Source organism: Notolepis coatsorum (assembly GCF_963971535.1).
Source record: "Notolepis coatsorum genome assembly, contig: SCAFFOLD_402, whole genome shotgun sequence".
Taxonomy (NCBI): Eukaryota; Metazoa; Chordata; class Actinopteri; order Aulopiformes; family Paralepididae; genus Notolepis; species Notolepis coatsorum.
In genome coordinates, this window is record NW_028169057.1 from 64,682 (window position 1) to 82,976 (window position 18,295).

General features: G+C 41.6%; 1 protein-coding gene across 1 annotated transcript in view; it reads left to right on the top strand.

Annotated features, from left to right (window-relative positions):
* Positions 1-18,295, top strand: part of LOC311248805 (protein kinase C-binding protein NELL2-like) — a gene marked incomplete at both ends in the record, with an annotated part of 69,951 nt that overhangs the window by 12,389 nt on the left and 39,267 nt on the right. Inside the window, 2 exon segments of the mRNA XM_084339633.1 lie at positions 6,339-6,489; positions 14,765-14,938. Of these exon segments, the coding sequence (XP_084195759.1) occupies positions 6,339-6,489; positions 14,765-14,938 (325 nt within the window).

Below are 18,295 nucleotides of genomic sequence, written 5' to 3' on the forward strand. Positions count from 1 at the left end.
AGAAGGTATTCCAAGAAGAAGAATTCAAAGTGATCGCATCGCCACACGTTTCGATGGTAAAATACGCTTAGGCAACGGAATTTCGGGGCGATCAATGTGAATCTATTTTCAAGCAGGAGGAAGGGCCCCTACCAAGAAAGAAAAAAGAGGAGGCCGTGTATCAACACCAAGCCATTCCAGTTCAGACACAGATGATATTGCCACCTGGTGATAGTCGATCAGCATTGCAGTTCTTGTGTATGTGGATGTGCCAAAGTGATGCAGATCGCTCCGGGCAAGTCTGTAGAGTGGGGATCAAAGTAAAAAGATCAAACGATCCAAAAACGTAATATTACGTGATTAACACCCTGCGCATGGCGAGCAAACACGTAATATTACGTGGATGGCACTGATTGAGTTAAGAATATCCGGTTAATTTAAAACGTTAATTTTAACCTCTCATAAAACCTGCAAAACATAATTATGACGTACGTATATCATGCCAGTTAGGGTAGCTACCTTGTGTATACTGTTTACTTTACTTACTACTCTTACTTACTCTTATTTTCTATTGCCTTTATTAATTGTAACGTATAATATAACCAATAGGGCATACAGACCCTACAGCTGAAGCTTAAACTCGGCTTCTTTTTCAGAAACAGGTCCTGTTTTTCACTTAAAGTGAGAAGTCACCTGATCTCGACCACCTTCTTACCACTACTCGATTATGGTGACTTACTCTATATGTATGCACCTGAGCAGTACCTTAGAAAGCTTGATACTGTGTACCATTCTGCCTTACGCTTTGTCACGGGATGTGGAAATCGAGTGCACCATTGCACCCTATATAGTATATACCATTGCAAGTTATCCATCTCTACAAATACGGCGATTTTCTCGATGGCTCTCTCTGGTGCACAAAGATCTGCTTAAACTGGTTCCCTCGTACCTAAGTGTGCTTCTGTGCACAAAGCAATATAAGTATGCCCTTCGTTCTCAAGCTGTTCTAACACTGGAAGTTCCCCATATGAGAACTGAATTGGGAAAAAGGGCTTTTAAATATGCTGCTCCTTCATCTTGGAACAAGATACAGGAGGACCTAAAATTACCAGGACTGGTCACCCTCGGAGAATTCAAAGCCATTTTAAAATCCTACGAACTCAGTTCCCTTGGTCAGTGCAACTGTGTTTGATCATTTGCCTGTTTGATAACTTGCCTGAAATTGGAGCTTGATGTAAATGTTTTATCTGTATTTTATTGTGATGTTCTTTTTTATGTTGAAACTTTCTGCTGCCTTGCTTGGCCAGATCGCTCTTGAAAAAGAGATTTTAATCTCAATGATGCTTATCTGGTTAAATAAAGGATTTGATTGATTGATTGAGACCCTCATCTGCACCTGTATTTACACTGTTTATTTGTCTCGTATTTTTATATTCAGAGTTAATTATATTGTTTCCACTGTTTATTTTTCTCATATTTTTTAATTCAGATCAAATTGTATTGCCTATATTTATGTCTTTCTATTATTACCCTGCCCATACCTGTACCTCCCATCCCCCCTCCCTCATGCTCAGGGATGTGCACAGGACTTTAGAGGGGCAGGTGCTCAAAGGCTGAAAATGGCACTATACCTGTGTGTGTTAGAACCAAGTGCGTGATTTTTGGGGGCCCTTTTTGGGCAGGGGGCCCCCTTTTTATGCTTTTTGGGGGGTTTTGGTGATCAAATATTGAATATTGAACTATAATAATCAGTGCAGGAGCTCACTTATCCTTGAAAGACACTTTTATCACTGACTTAAAAGGCCAATACATCTCCATAAATGTTCAGGGGGGAGGGAATAAGTGCTTACCATACAGACCCCAAGAAGTGCTGTATATTCAGTATTGTTTAATATAAATGCATTTTTTATTCCAATCCCGATTTGTATTTGTATTTGTATTATTCCCAAATCCCATCGGACTTGACTTCTTCGTGTCCCTCAGTGAGTGTAATACCAGCATTCAACTGTATGCGCCACAGTGGTTTCTATCATCATCATCATCATCACCACCCACGCTATGCATAAAATATATAGGTCCGCGGAGAGGCACGCTGAGGAGGCCATGCAAACTGCATCTCTCTCTCTTTACCTAATATTTTTATTCTATCCTGACATTTTTCAGTTGGAAGGGCAGTCTATATGCGCAACGGTATAAAATAAATAATATTTTTTTGTTTTTTTAATGGCACTTTTTTATGAGGATCAAAAGGGCAGGTGCTCGAGCACCCCTTGGACTCTATGTGTGCACGTGCCTGCTCATGCTTCTGTGATGCCCGATTTTCCACAAGGGGATCAATAAATCGTATCTTATCTTATCTGCACTAATAAGGTATAAAGCACATAACATAACCAATCACTTCCAAGCTGCATTCAGAAGTTGAGAGCGCCAGTATAAACAAAAAATGTGTCTTCAAAAACACAAAGGCAAGGACAAATATAAAAAGTAGATGTATATCTGTTAATTAAAGGTGCTGTAAGTGCTATTATTTTGTTAAAATAAGAGTTAAGTAGGTCTACATTCCTGCAGCCATCACTGATAGAGTGTTTGGTCAGTAACATGGGTCTCCCAGTTCCTCCGCTCTGAAATAAACAGAAAATAAATGGTCTGGTACCCCGTTCCCACGTTATCCAATCGGGAGAGAAACCTCCACAAAGTGAGGTGTGGGTAGCAGGAAAAACATGATGGCTTGCTTGTAAACTTTATCTTTTTCCACCTAAACAGTTCAATAAAATATGTTTCTGACAATATTCTGGGCAAGAAATAGGTTCTGCATTTGTCACAGGTCTAGACTAGTTTCCACGGGTTCCCAACACAGTTACATAGCAAGACAACAGATGAAGATGTATGTGGTAATTGTATTACAATGTGCGGAAAACACAATAGGATAAGGGGCTAGGAACTGTTTTAATTTAGTTTGTAATTACATTTTCTAATAAATTCAATGAAAGTTTAAAGGGGGCATATATAAACTTTCATCATAGTGTGATTAGACACACTGTCTTCACTCAAGACTGATATATCAGTGTACAAAGTTAGATGGTACTGGTAGGTGGCACAGGGTCATCAGTTAGTGTATTATATATCTGGCGGTGCATGTAAAACGTCTGCAGAGGTATAAAGGTATAAACCAAAAGGAGTTGTTCTCTCCAACAGGAAACACTGTTCCTGAACTGCCTGAATCGCCTCGTTTGTAGTCCAGCCTTGTCTTACCCCGTTACTTGTCTACGTCACTATGTAACACATTTGCAAATGTTTGTAAATAGCCCACAGAATAATATTAGACTGGGAAATGGGCATAAAACGGGCTCTTTAACTGGACCTCTATGTTGTGAGCAAGTTTCATGACCCGGGTGTCAATCTGAAAGTGTTTTTTGTTAAGTCCTTAATTAATTGTCCTATTTTACTTTGACATTATATATTGCTGCTGTGTGAGACAGCAGTAAATGCCACTTGTTTTCACTGACAATAACAAGAGCTTTATTGAGATGACTTTTGAAAATTGACAAACGATAACATAACTTCTTCATTTCAGTTGTAAAATCATATCTAAGCCCTGTCTTTTAATTTAACAAACAGACACATTTTGACTAGCTAACTCCCCCCCCTCCATGATGTGGTCTGTTTACATAGTAACATCATAATGGAACAAGGCAACCACAGTCTTAGAAATAAACACAGTTCAACAGATAACTCATACTATTGATAATGAGTTTATTGACAGGAGGAAGAGTGCTCTATGGGGTCAAGAAGAGGCATGAACAAACGCACTGTCTTCACTGAAGGTAGATGGTACTGATTGATTGATTGATTGATTGATTGATTGATTGATTGATTGATTGATTGATTGATTGATTGATTGAAAATTGTATTAACAGATTGCAGAATGGGTACAATACAGTACAGCTCAATACACACAATTGTTAAGGGGATGCAGACCAGAGAAAGACTTTCGTCTTGTTTACATCAGGGTCCCCCATTTTCAATTCATCATAACATATATGACATACATGACATACAGATAGACAGTACTGCTACATCTATACATTTATGACATACCAGATTTACAAATACAGTACTGGTAGCAGGCCATCACTTTTTGTCCAAGCTGCAACATTGTGACTAGTCAACTTTTTCACATTCAAAGTTGTTTAAGCTGAGTTTAAATTTGATGGGAGGAAAATGCCATGGGCATGGCCATTTTCAAAGGGGTCCCTTGACTTCTCACCTCGAGATATCTGAATGGAAATGAGCTCAATATAACAGTACACAAGATTCCTCTTTACAGCCAGCTAGTCACATGGAGAATTAGGCCCAAACCAGGCAATATGACAACTTGAATTCATAAAATGCTGTTTAGGCATTAAGCCCCAGGCAGGCTGGTGAATCCTGTCACATCGGGCAGGTTAGAGGTTTGATTGATTGATTGATTGAAAAGTTTATTAACAGATTGCAGAATGGGTACAGTACAGTACAGCTCAATACATACAATTGTTAAGGGGATGCAGACCAGAGAAAGACTTTCGACTTGTTTACATCAGGGTCCCCCATTTTCAATTCATCATAACATATATGACATACATGACATACAGATAGACAGTACTGCTACATCTATACATTTATGACATATCAGATTTGCAAATACAGTACTGTTTGTGATACAAAAGTGTCCAGAAAAGGAGTGTATATACATTTGGCATAGAAACTGTACATTGGAGGAGGTTGGTTGGGTGGGGTGGGGTTGGGTGGGTTGGGTGAGGGCTGTACATTGGAGGTGGGGGGGGGGGGGGGGGGGTTGGGAAGGGGACACACACACATTTTACACTGTACATTTGAATATTGACAAAGCCTTACTTGGTCATTTACTGTACAACTAGGTTAGGACATTTGTAGGGGCCAGTTTCGAATTGCAGTCTCACGTAGGTGTTTTTTGAGAGTGTTTTTGAAGGTGGGTAGTGATTCACATTCCTTTACAGCTTTAGGCAGGGCGTTCCACATTGATGTGGCATAATTGCGAAACGTGTTTAGTCCCTTGTTTGATCCGAATCTGGGTTTTACATGATTTGTGGAGCTCCCTCTGGTGTTGTGATCGTGGTATTCACTGACCTTTGGGAAGGTTCAGAATCCTGGTGGTGGTTGGAGCCCAGGGCGGTTAATTGTAGTTAATTGGCCTGCCTGGTCAAATAAAGATGGAATACAAATACAATAAATACTCAACTAAAATCAGCCTGTATGCTATTGAGATCCTATGAACAGATTGTTCTGGGAAACGAGTGAAGAACACTTTAGGAAGGTGTTTAGATAAACTGTATAAAACCTGCTGATCTGTGTTCATTGACAGACGGGTGAATAGGTTCAGAAGACTATACACGTTTCACTTTTTAAAAACAATTACACAATATGTATACACACGCTCAACTTATGCCGGTCCTGGGAATCATCCAGTATGATGATGGGGAGAGAGGATGGATGAAATGGATGTTTCAGTTTGCTGACAGTGTCTAGTTCTATTGTTGACTAAAGTGGAGCTGAATGTTTGAATAGTTTCTGACTGAATTTGTATCTGGAGCAATGATGTCATCATCGCCTAACAACCGGAACAATGATGTCACCATCGCCTAACAACCGGAACAATGATGTCATCATCGCCTAACAACTGGAACAATGATGTCACCATCGCCTAACAGTCACCATCGCCTAACAACTGGAACAGTTATGTCATTATCTAACAACTGGAACAATGTCAAGTCATGCACTTCCAAGAAACATTCAAGAATTGTTCTTTGATAGGGATGGGGGTTATAATCTGAGGGGGAACACAATTTAAAGGTGCTAAATGTACGCACTACCATGAGAAGACACTGCATCTCCATATGTGGAGTGAAACTGTGGAACAGTCTAAATGTGGTGCTAAAGAAATGTCCAAACATGAGACAATTCAAACTGATGTATAAGGAAATGATGTTCACAAGGTACAGGGATGAGGAAGGGACTTGATATTCACGGGTGTTTAAATTTTTATTTTATTTCTTTCATGTTTTACATATATAGTTTTTGTTTTTTTGTTTTGCATATATATATATATATTTTTTTTTTCTTTTATGTTTTGAAATAGTACACTCATTTGAGTAGTGGAAAAGGGGTAGGATTAAATAAGTGTATACTTCTTCCTACTCCTTTTCGAACATGTAGATTGAGTTGTGTTTTGCTTTTGTTATTGTTTGTTTGTATTCATTGCATGTTCGAAATAAAGATTTCAAATTAAAAAAAATAAAAAATTTAAATAAAAATTGTGTCATTCTCTCTCTCTGTCCCATTAGACTCGTGGAGGAACGTGCGCGCTCAACCCGAGGTGGCCGAGCGAATCGCGGCCAAGCTGAGGCAGAGGTCAGAGTTCACTGTGCTGGTGACCCTCAAGCAGGACCGTCTCAACTCTGGTGTCCTGCTCTCCATCCATCATGCTGAGCAGAGGTGAAACCTGTGTGTGTGTGTGTGTGTGTGTGTGTGTGTGTGTGTGTGTGTGTGTGTGTGTGTGTGTGTGTGTGTGTGTGTGTGTGTGTGTGTGTGTGTGTGTGTGTGTGTGTGTGTGTGTGTGTGTGTGTGTGTGTGGGTGTGGGTGGTGTGTGTGTGTGTGTTTGGGGGTATGTGTCTGTGTGTGTGTGTGTGTGTGTGTGTGTGTGTGTGTGTGTGTGTGTGTGTGTGTGTGTGTGTGTGTGTGTGTGTGTGTGTGTGTGTGTGTGTGTGTGTGTGTGTGTGTGTGTGTGTGTGTGTGTGTGTGTGTGTGTGTGTGTGTGTGTGTGTGTGTGTGTGTGTGGGTGGGTGGGTGGGTGGGTGGGTGGGTGGGTGGGTGGGTGGGTGGGTGGGTGGGTGGGTGGGTGATTGATTGATTGATTGATTGATTGATTGATTGATTGATTGATTGATTGATTGATTGATTGATTGATTGATTGATTGATTGATTGATTGATTGATTGATTGATTGATTGATTGATTGATTGATTGATTGATTGATTGATTGATTGATTGATTGATTGAAAACACACAACAAGGATCCAAAGGATAACATGAGAAAGAGTAAAACCCTTATTTCCGTCATGGTCCCAGGGCTGTTAGGCCACAACAAAAACACGACAATAACACCAAACACATACATTTAAAACATTATAAGACTAACCTTTCGCTAAAATTGTATACCCCCACAATAACTAAAAACTGATTGGAAACCCATTCAAACTATAGGGGGCTATTCCTGTATTCTGTCCATGAGCCACTTCCTGGCGCTTCTCTTGAAGCTGTGGAGGCTCAAGCTCTGCTTGATGGGGATAGGCAGCTTGTTCCAATCCTGGGCTCCAGAGAAAGTAAGGGAGCACTGGCCCAGTTTGGATCGGAAAGAAGCAGGCTTCAGGTTTGCTATGCTTGCTCTAGTTCTGTGGTTGTGGGATTCGTTGACCGGTGAAGTAGTTCTGGAGGTATCTAGGGGACCTTTGGTTTATAATATTGTGCACTATGTTCAGTCTGAGCTGGGTAACAGCTGGGTCCACAGGAAGCCAGTTTAGCTCCTGAAAGTGACTCCTCCCTATGTGGGTGCGAGGGCCAAGACCCATTACCACCCTTACCAGCTTATTTTGGGAAATCTGAAGCTTCTTTTTTATGGTCACTGTCAGGCCCTCGAACCACGACACGCTACCATAGTCAAAGTGGCAGAGTACTAGGCTATTTGCTAGTAGCCTGAGGCTATCTCTGCCAAGGAGGTTGGCTTTCCTAGCTAGGTACCTGGTGCCTTTGCCCAGTACTTGGGAGGCCATAGCCTCCCCATCTAGGCTCCCGTCTATCATACAGCCTAGATACTTCGCTTTTTTTTTTTTTGTGCTGTTTTAGGGTTACAGCTCCTAACTGGATGTTAAACTCCTGTGCTTTCCTGAGCTTGGGCTTGGAGCCTAATAGTACTGCCTCTGTCTTACCTAGGTGAAGAGAAAGCCTGTTGTCCGAAAGCCACCTGCTGACCCCTGCAAGTTCTTCACCTAGCATCTGTTCTAGTGTGTTCTGATCCTTGTGTGAGACTAGCAGGGCTGAGTCGTCTGCAAATAAAAACAAGTTACATGAGCATGCTGCTGACATGTCATTTATGTACAGTAAAAAAAGGAGAGGTCCTAGCACGCTTCCTTGTGGGATCCCACATACAATGAGCTTGGCCTCTGATATAGTGCCACTGACCTCAACCCGCTGCACCCTATCAGAAAGGTAGGAAGAGAACCATCTGACCACTGTCTCAGACATACCCAAGGCCTTAAGCTTGGAGAGCAGTAGGTCATGGTTCACTGTGTCGAAAGCCTTCTGTAGGTCTAGAAGAACTAGCCCACACAGCTTACCTGAATCTATCTCCCTCCTGATACTGTCTGTAAGATAAAGAAGACAGGTTTCAGTAGAGTAGGACTTCCTAAAGCTGGATTGGAGGTCGTACAGGAGGTCATGGCTGCTTGCATATTCCTGGACTTGTTCATGGACTATCTTCTCTAGGACTTTGGATAACACACTTAAAATTGAGACTGGTCCATAATTGCTGGGGTCAGATTTGCTCCCGTTTTTATATATAGGGATGACTTTGGCATTCTTGAAGTCTGTGGGTACCTTGCCTAGGTCCAGTGAGAGGTTAATCTTGATTTTGAGCTCACCCAGCATCGCAGCCACTTTGACTACTGACACCTTGCTTAAGGAGAACGAGTTTGCCTTAACCCCTCGTTGGCTATAGTAGTTGGAAACAAAGTCATCACCAAACTGCTCTGTCTTGGGAGGTACTGTAGGTTAGAGACAAGCTTACCTGCTACCGATGTAAAGAAGTTATTAAAGATTGTGGCTACATTCTTTTTATCAAACTCCATTCCCTTGTCTGTGGACAGGCCTATGTTGGACTCAGTAGTCCTTTGGTTGGCATCGCCCCCACAGCCTAGCTGCTTGAGGGTTTTCCACAGTTTAGTTGGGTTATTGCTGTTCTCCTTGATGGTTTCTGCAAAGTATTCTCTCTTAGCTATCCTGATCTTTTCTTGAGTCTGGTTCCTGAGTTTTTTGAAGTGATCAAAGTCAGCCTGATCGTGAGAATGGTTAAACTTGGCTAGGGCAGAGTCCCTCCGTTTGATACTATCACCTATGGTGTGGTCAAACCATGGGTCTGATCGCTGCTTCACTCTGGTTTGTCTAAGGGGGGCTACAGAGTTTATAACCTTCAAGAACAGAGATTTAAAAGTGCCCCATGCTTGGTCTACCTCATTGGCCCTGAGAACTTGAGACCAGTTCACCTGCTCTAGCTGGGCCATCAGAATGTCCCCTGAGTAATTTTTGAGGGGTCTGGCAAAGATAGTTTTATGACCAGTAAAAACCTTTCTCTGCACCTTCCTCGAACAATAAATGAGATAGTGGTCACTGACCCCATACTCTATGACCCCACTCCTGGGGATGTTCACTTTGTCTGTAACTAGGATTAAATCAATAGTAGTCTTGGATACATCAGTTACCCGAGTGTGCTCTGAGATCAATTGCTTCAGACTGAACTGTTTACAGAAATTGGTATAAGCGTTGTGGGTTGGAACAGAGGGATTTGTGACATCAGTATTAAAATCGCCCATTAATATACATTATTTCTCCTCCCCTCCCCAAGTTGACAATACAGCCTCAAGGCTCTCATAAAAAGAGTTCGAGACTGGGGGTCTGTAGCAAATTCCAAATAGAATTGGCTTGGAATGGGGCTGGTAAATGTCAAAGAACAGGGATTCAATTTCATCAGTAGAGACCGATCTAAGCTCATAGTTAATGTCTGAGCGGATGTAAGCGCAGACTCCGCCGCCGTTTCTGTTTCGATCTCTTCTCACAAGTGAATAATTGTTTATACCAATTTCGGAGCTGTCAATGGAATTATCGAGCCATGTCTCCGAGCAGCAAAACAAACTAGGATTTGTCACGGTAACAAGAGAGCGGATTTCATCCATTTGCTGAGTAAGCTTCTCACGTTGAGATGGACAAAGTGCAGACCTTTCTCTGCGGTTGCATTATTTAGCAAGTTTAAGAAACGTGTCGGCTGTCACTGAGGAATCCAGCATCTCGGGGGTAGAAGAAAATTTAAAATCCACAGGGGGACTGCAGTCCAACACTGGGCCGGGATTTGGTTGTACATTCCCAGAAATTAAAAGCAGAAGAAGAACTAAACATCTCTTTCTCGTCAAAGAAAGCGGGAGTGTTTGTGTGTGTATGTGTGTGTGAGGGGGGGGGTGTTTGTGTGAGAACAAATAATCGCTTTTGTTTATAGATCACTATATTTATCAGCTTATAATATGCATTTCACGCATAGTCATAGTCATACTTAAACGCATTTCCTTGAGTACAGATGACTGGTATTTCCACGGGGCTTGTTTGGAGTGCAATCTTCTTTGCCCCAGAGTTGCCTAGTAATAGGCAATAGCGATCCTTAACCTGCAAACACTAAGCAAGTCTTGCTTAACTTTTACAATATTGTTGTAACTAAAAGATTTTCTGGGGGAAATAATCGCTTTTGTGCATAGATCACTAGATTCATCAGCTTATAATATACGTCTGCAAAAGAGGAGTATAAAAAGATAATAAAGAAAATGCTGGTTGAAATGAAATGCTGCGAATGCTCAACCATTCAGAATAATATTCTGATTCAGCGCTGCAAGTCCTCCCTCCAGAGCAGGGACATTTCGGGAGCTGAAATCTGATCAAATAATATCCTGCTTACACCCTGGGCCGTGCGGTCGCTCATAATGTCCCTAGTCGCTGGGGAAGGTGCCTGCGATCCAAAAGGGGCTAAAGGAGCTTGGTGGATGTTTGAGAATCCATCTTCAGTTTCAGATTCAGATACCACATTGGTAATTGTCACAGCGATACAGTGTATGCAGTTGTCCATACATTTTTCTTTTCACATAACAACAAGACACAGGACAAATACAGTGCAGTGTAGGATTTATCATTTGAATAAGTATATACTGTATATATAAAGTGTATAAAGTGTAAAGTGCAGTGCAGAGTTCCAGGTCAGTCCCAGTGCAGAATTCTTGCTAGTGTCATTGATATTATTGTGCCAGTGTCACTTGGGGGCGGAGGGGGGGGGGGCCTGAGGCATTGATCAGCCTGGCGGCTGAAGGGAAGAAACGTAGTCTATGACGAGCTTTCACAGCCTTTGGGATCCTCAGTCTTCTCCCAGAGGGGAGCAGGGTGAAGAGGCTGTGTCCGGGGTGCGTCAACACTTCAGGCAACCAACTTGCGTTCAGCGTTTCTCTGATTGGCCACGACACCCATGTGACCGCGGCAGAGCGAGAGAGCGGCAGAGCGGAAATAGGCTGCATTCTATTGCCATGCTCTGCGACAAACTCTAACCTTAACCAACTCCGAAAGAATGCCTAAACTTAACCCTAACCTTAACCAACTCCGAAAGAATGCCTAAACTTAACCCTAACCTTAACCAACTCCAAAAGAATGCCTAAACTTAACCGGCAAAAGAAATATTGCCATGCTCTAAGACAAACTCTAACCTTAACCAACTCCGAAAGAATGCCTAAACTTAACCCTAACCTTAACCAACTCCGAAAGAATGCCTAAACTTAACCGGCGAAAGAAAGACGTTTATATAGAGAGGTGATAAATTTATTAAACGTAAAAAAAATAAAAAATATATTGAAGTGATTCGAACTTGTCACCAACTGGACCGCAGGCTCCACAGCAAGCTGGCGAACGAGTTGAGCTAACCGTCAATGTTAAAACAGGGGGGATTGCGTGCGGCAACCTGCGCGCCTCTGCCGCTCCGCTTTGGCGCTGCCGCATCACCGCGGGGGCGTGGTAGGCGCAAGATGGTTGCCTTAAGTAATGAAGCGTCCGGCGTGGGAGGGGTCGGCCACCTGCTGACTGTGGATGAAAAAGTGACTCTCCTGCCTTGAATGCATGTGTGTGCAAAAACCCCCAGTTTTGAGGGCAACCCCTTAATCAAAGATTATCACATGACGGTTATGACTACCCCTAGAGCAATCTTTTTCATCAATTGCTTTTAATTTCCTTGGTTAACCCAATTTGATGGCTGTGTGGGAGCAACATAATCCCAAATAAAACTAAGATAGATCCCAACAATGCATAGTTTCCTATTCTCAGCCCCTTCAAAAGAGAATGATATCCATCTCTCCTAGTGACCTAGATTTCTATTTATTTATTTGTCTGTCTGTCTGTCTGTCTGTCTGTCTGTCTGTCTGTCTGTCTGTCTGTCTGTCTGTCTGTCTGTCTGTCTGTCTGTCTGTCTGTCTGTCTGTCTGTCTGTCTATATCACATACTCACTCATCTGTCTCTGTAGACCTAGCTCTCTCCACCTCTTCTCTCAGTATAAGCCCCTCCACCCTCCATCCACCTTTCCATGTATCTGTCCTGCTGACACTGTGTTTACATGTATCTTTAGTAACACCAGTCAATCCATCTGTTCACCAATTTCTACTACTTTCTTAGCCACATCTCTCTCTATATCCATATCAATAATACTAAAGGTTTGACTAAGATTTGTATGAAATTTTATTTGGGAACCACTGCTCTATCTCTCTCTGTGTGTCTGACTATGTAAATTTCTCTCTATATCTTTGTCTGACTATGACTATTTCTCTCTCTCTCTCTCTCTCTCTCTCTCTCTCTCTCTCTCTCTCTCTCTCTCTCTCTCTCTCTCTCTCTCTCTCTCTCTCTCTCTCTCTCTCTCTCTCTCTCTCTCTCTCTCTCTCTCTCTCCCCTTTTCCTCTTTATAAGTTCCTTACTCATCCGTCCATCCTTCCTTCCTTCTATCCATCTTAACTATCCAACCCATCCAACCCCCCATACCTCTCTTCATACATCCATCCATCCATCCATTATATATCTAACCAACCCATCCATCATCCATCATCTTTCATCCATCCATCCATCCATCCACCTTGTAAACACCTCGCGACACTGTTTATTAGGGCTGACCTTCGAATATTTTTTTTGGAATTCGAAGCTTCAGGGCCGAGATTCGATTTAAATTTGAAGCTTCGAGATAAAAAATTAAATAATTATAAATAATTTTTTAAATTTTTTTATTATTTTTTGTTGTTGTGGGACTTGTACAGCACTTTGTTCAACTTTGTCAGTGCTGTAAAGTTTAAACCTTTTTAAATCTTAGACAAACGAAACACTTTCATGAAATATTGTAAGCCGTCATTTGAGGCTTTATATATTTTTTTGAACAAATGTTTTTTATTTTCCTTTTTTTTTTATACGTGAAACAAGACAAACAATACAGTAACAGTAATAATCAACAATAAATCACAGGACAATAACATAAATAATAATAACAATAATGACAGTCCACTAGTAATTAAATCAGAATGAAAGTAGACTAAAAGACATACAAATAATAAATACAATACCATGGGCTCTCGCTCGCTTCCCCCCCCCCCCCCTACAGGACCCCCACGTGGGCTATACATCCACTACTTCATTCAACATCAGAAAACTCCAAATTTATATGCGTTCCTTTGTCTTATCCACCACAGCTACCCAGACTGCTATGCTGGCTTCATTAACACCTCAAATTCGTGCAGTAGATATCTCTAGATAAATCACATCGAGATAGGTGAGAATCCATACCTTCGGGCACATTTTATCCGGTTGAATCCAGCGTGACGCTATCAACTTTTTGGCAGCAGTAAGACCCACCAAAATGAGTCTCTTTACATGTACAGAGGTTGATAACTGAGAAACATCATTCAACAACAGTACAGAAGGCAGTGTCGGTATGGTCAGAAATAAAATCTCTGATAATTGAGTGGTAACATTTTCCCAAAAAGTCTCAACAGGAGGGCATTCCCAATACATATGCATATATGTACCAATAGCATCGTTTGAACACAAGGAGCATCGAGAATCAGGTCTGAGACCCATTAGGTACAATCGTCTAGGGGTCAGGTAAGTCCTATGAACAAAGTTAAAGATTAATCTGTTGGTGATCTGGGTTGCGTGATGATAGCCGAACATTTTCCCAGACTGCATCCCAATCAAAATCTACTTCCAGCTCTGGGATATCCTTCCTTCAAACCGAGTCTAGGGGAAGGACCTTATATGAGGACGTAAGTAAGTGGCGATAAAAGTCAGAGACGAAGCCTCTCTACGTCTCCTTGTCATAAAATAATTTGTGAAACCTGTGGTGCTCAAGTGGAACATCCCATGGGATGCCGTGAGCCTTCAGAGCTGCTCTTATTTGTAAATAGAAGAAAAAAGAGGAACTGGGGAGGTCAAATTTGTTGGATATATCTTGAAAACTGCGGAGACCATAGTCATCGAAGATATCCCCCAATGTGTGTATGCCTTTCTTTTCCCAACCAGGGTATCTGATAGGTTGTTGTTCAATAAGGAGTAAATTGTTATTAAATAGGGGAGAATGCCTGTGCCACATCCGGATCACATTGCATTGCTTAATTGATATGTTGGTGTACACTATATCCTGCAGTCTATCATTTGAGGCTTTATAAAAGCAGCACAATGAACACAAATCTGTCAGTGCCGAGTCCGACCTTATCTTAAATAACAAACAGCATTGCTTGTTGTAATTAACAAAGAGAGGCAGAGTTGATTTTGCACAAAACATTTTAAATTGTTTTTTATTTTTGAATTTTATTTTCATATCCGAATCCCATGCCCATCGAACGAAGCTTCGAAGTATTTAAGACAGCCCCACTGTTTATATTCACAGGTTCCTTGAGTTGGAGAGCAGTGGGCAACGCAATGAGCTGCGTCTTCACTACCGCAGCCCCGACCAGCGGTCTCACACCGAGGCCTTCCCCTACAGCCTGGCCGACGACCGCTGGCACAAGCTCTCCGTGGCCGTCAGCGGGTCCCGCGTGGTGCTGCACGTCGACTGCAACAGGTGAGCCGGCCGGGCGCTGAGCCGGGCGCTGAGTGAATTAATGAATGAATGATAGGGCTGTCCCCGAAGCTCGTTTTTGGGCTTCGAACTTCGTCAGGGTTTTTCCAAACGGACGTTCGAACCAAAAAAAGAATATTCAAATTATTATTCTTATAATTTTTTTTATAATAATGATCCTCAAACTAAATCCTCAATTTGAATAAAGTCATTCATCTGATTAAATGAGTATTTTTTTTATTAAATCAACTTTCTTTAATGAATATAACTCATCAATTTTAATACTATAATATTAGTGTAGCCTAATCTTTATCTGCAACTGTGAATAAAAACCCCATTGGTTTAAACAGAATGAATAGACACACATTTTTATTTAATTGTATTAAAAATAAAGAATTCAAATGTTGATTTAGAATTTGAATGCCAACGTAACGAACGAAGGTCCGAACGTTCGGGCTCAGCCCTAATGAATGAATGAATGAAAACGTTTATTTAAAATGGACACCACAGCTACATTGGACCAGTCACAGTGGACAGACCAGATGTGTTCTTTTGCGTGTTTATAGCACATGTGCTAGTTTTCAACACTAGTCCATTGAGGCTTTTCTAAAAGACAGAATAAAATTAACAGTAAAATACAGAATTAAAATCATAACAAATAGTTACCAGAGCAAGAGTCCATGATCAAAATAACAAAACTAGTTTGCGTCTACATATGTGAGCACTGCTGCTTTGATTTCAGCCATACCTTGAGTCCTCTGCTGAAGACGTTGGCATTGGACTCCAGTTTTAAGCCAGTAGGCAGAGAGTTCCATAAGTTTGCCCCGTTAACAGAGAAGGCAGACTGTCCAAACGAACTTTTGCACATGGGAACAGTACAGTCACCATTATTGGAAGCTTGTGTGTTTGCTCTACTAGAGCTCCAACGTCTAACCACCAGTCCATAAATAATGATGATACATGATTGTGCAAACATTTAAAAACTAGTCTACAGGATCTCCTGCGTTAACTGTGGTACAAACCTGCAGTAGGCCTATTCATGCATGTTTCTTTCTTCATGCACACTATAGATGTCATGTGCCACACAAATACTGATAGTGATTCATTGCAGTATTTCTATAGCGGGATATTATAGAGATGTAAGGTGAATCATTATAGTATTACTATAGTATTTTGTGCATATGAAATATTTTGTGTGCACAAATACATACAGGGTTCCTATAGTTAATTTTGTATGGGATTTCTCACCCCAAAAACATTACTTGGTATTCTGATAAATATTGTTATATTATAGTGAGTCTCAGTCTACTTGGTATTCTGGTCTTTTTGAAGAAGGCTTTATTTATCATGCAGTGACACACACATGCAAATGTTTTGGGTCGCAGATGAAATTGAGTCTCTGCGCTTGACCCATCTCGTCGTCCTTCCCCCCCAAGGGCAGCCGGGAGCAGATAAGGGCTGCGGCGTGGGGCAGCGCCCCGGGGACCAATCCAAGTGCTCCTGTCCGTCTTCGTCATGGACACAACAGCTGTTGTGCATGTTTTTCCATTGGGTTTCTCTTATCGGGGGGGAACCCTTGCGAGCACGGGGAGAACATGCAAACTCCACACAGAAAGGCCAGGGAGATACCCCACCTGGGTACCTGGCAACGTGGACACCTGGTCCCCAAGCTGGAATCAAATCCTGGACCTTCTAGCTGTGAGGCGACAGTGTTAACCACTACACCACAGTCTGATTGAAATTTAAATTTAAATAAAAAACCTTTATTTATCCCAGAGGGGAGATTCAGATGTCATTTACAGCATAACAGCAATTTAAAACAGTAAAAACAGTTAACTTAATACATAACATACACTTATTAGTATGTGTTAATAACAAGATGGACAAATAGATAGGGATACAAATAGGTAAAATAGGGCTCAAATATAGCTAAAAGTGGTGAAAAGAAAAAGAAACAAGTCCAATCGTGATGTTAAATAATTTAATTAGTTGGTTAAAGTCCACAACCTAGCTCCTCCAGTCCACGTCAGTTAGCCCGTCCTGGCCCTGCCTGGTTGTGGAGCCTGATTGCCACCGGCACAAAGGACTGCCCGAAGCGCTTTGTGGTATGACGGGGGGGGGGGGGTGGATAAGTCTGTGGCTAAACGTGGACCGCATTGCGGTCAGCTCATCATGGAGGGGATGAATATTATAATAGTATAGTGAGTCTCAGTCTACTTGGTATTCTGATAAATATTGTACTATTATAATGAGTCTCTTGGTTGCTACAGCTGCCAGCAGTCCTACCAAGAAATGCATGCATGTATAAATATTCACAAGGGATGCCTGATTGGTTTAATTGGTTTAACTTGGTGATGTTTTTAACAATATTCCAAACAGCTCACATTTAGTTGCATCAGTGCTGTAATAGAGGGGCAGCCATTATAGAGAAGATGCTTTTTGTATCCATACTTTAAGTTCTCAGTATATAAAGTGTGTGTGTGTGTCTGTGTGTGTGTCTGTGTGTATGTGTGTGTGTATATATATATATATTATATATATATATATATATATATATATATTATATATATATATATATATATATATGTGTGTGTGTGTGTGTGTGTGTGTGTGTGTGTGTGTGTTGGTTACTAGAGGTTGTGTAGCTCTCCTGTTGGTTACTAGAGGTTGTGTAGCTCTCCTGTTGGTTACTAGAGGTTGTGTAGCTCTCCTGTTGGTTAGTAGAGGTTGTGTAGCTTTCCTGTTGGTTACTAGAGGTTGTGTAGCTCAGCTGTTGGTTACTAGAGGTTGTGTAGCTCTCCTGTTGGTTACTAGAGGTTGTGTAGCTCTCCTGTTGGTTACTAGAGGTTGTGTAGCTCTCCTGTTGGTTACTAGAGGTTGTGTAGCTCTCCTGTTGGTTACTAGAGGTTGTGTAGCTCTTCTGTTGGTTACTAGAGGTTGTGTAGCTCTCCTGTTGGTTACTAGAGGTTGTGTAGCTCTTCTGTTGGTTACTAGAGGTTGTGTAGCTCTCCTGTTGGTTACTAGAGGTTGTGTAGCTCTTCTGTTGGTTACTAGAGGTTGTGTAGCTCTTCTGTTGGTTACTAGAGGTTGTGTAGCTCTTCTGTTGGTTAGTAGAGGTTGTGTAGCTCTTCTGTTGGTTACTAGAGGTTGTGTAGCTCTTCTGTTGGTTACTAGAGGTTGTGTAGCTCTTCTGTTGGTTACTAGAGGTTGTGTAGCTCTCCTGTTGGTTACTAGAGGTTGTGTAGCTCTCCTGTTGGGTACTAGAGGTTGTGTAGCTCTTCTGTTGGTTACTAGAGGTTGTGTAGCTCTCCTGTTGGGTACTAGAGGTTGTGTAGCTCTCCTGTTGGTTACTAGAGGTTG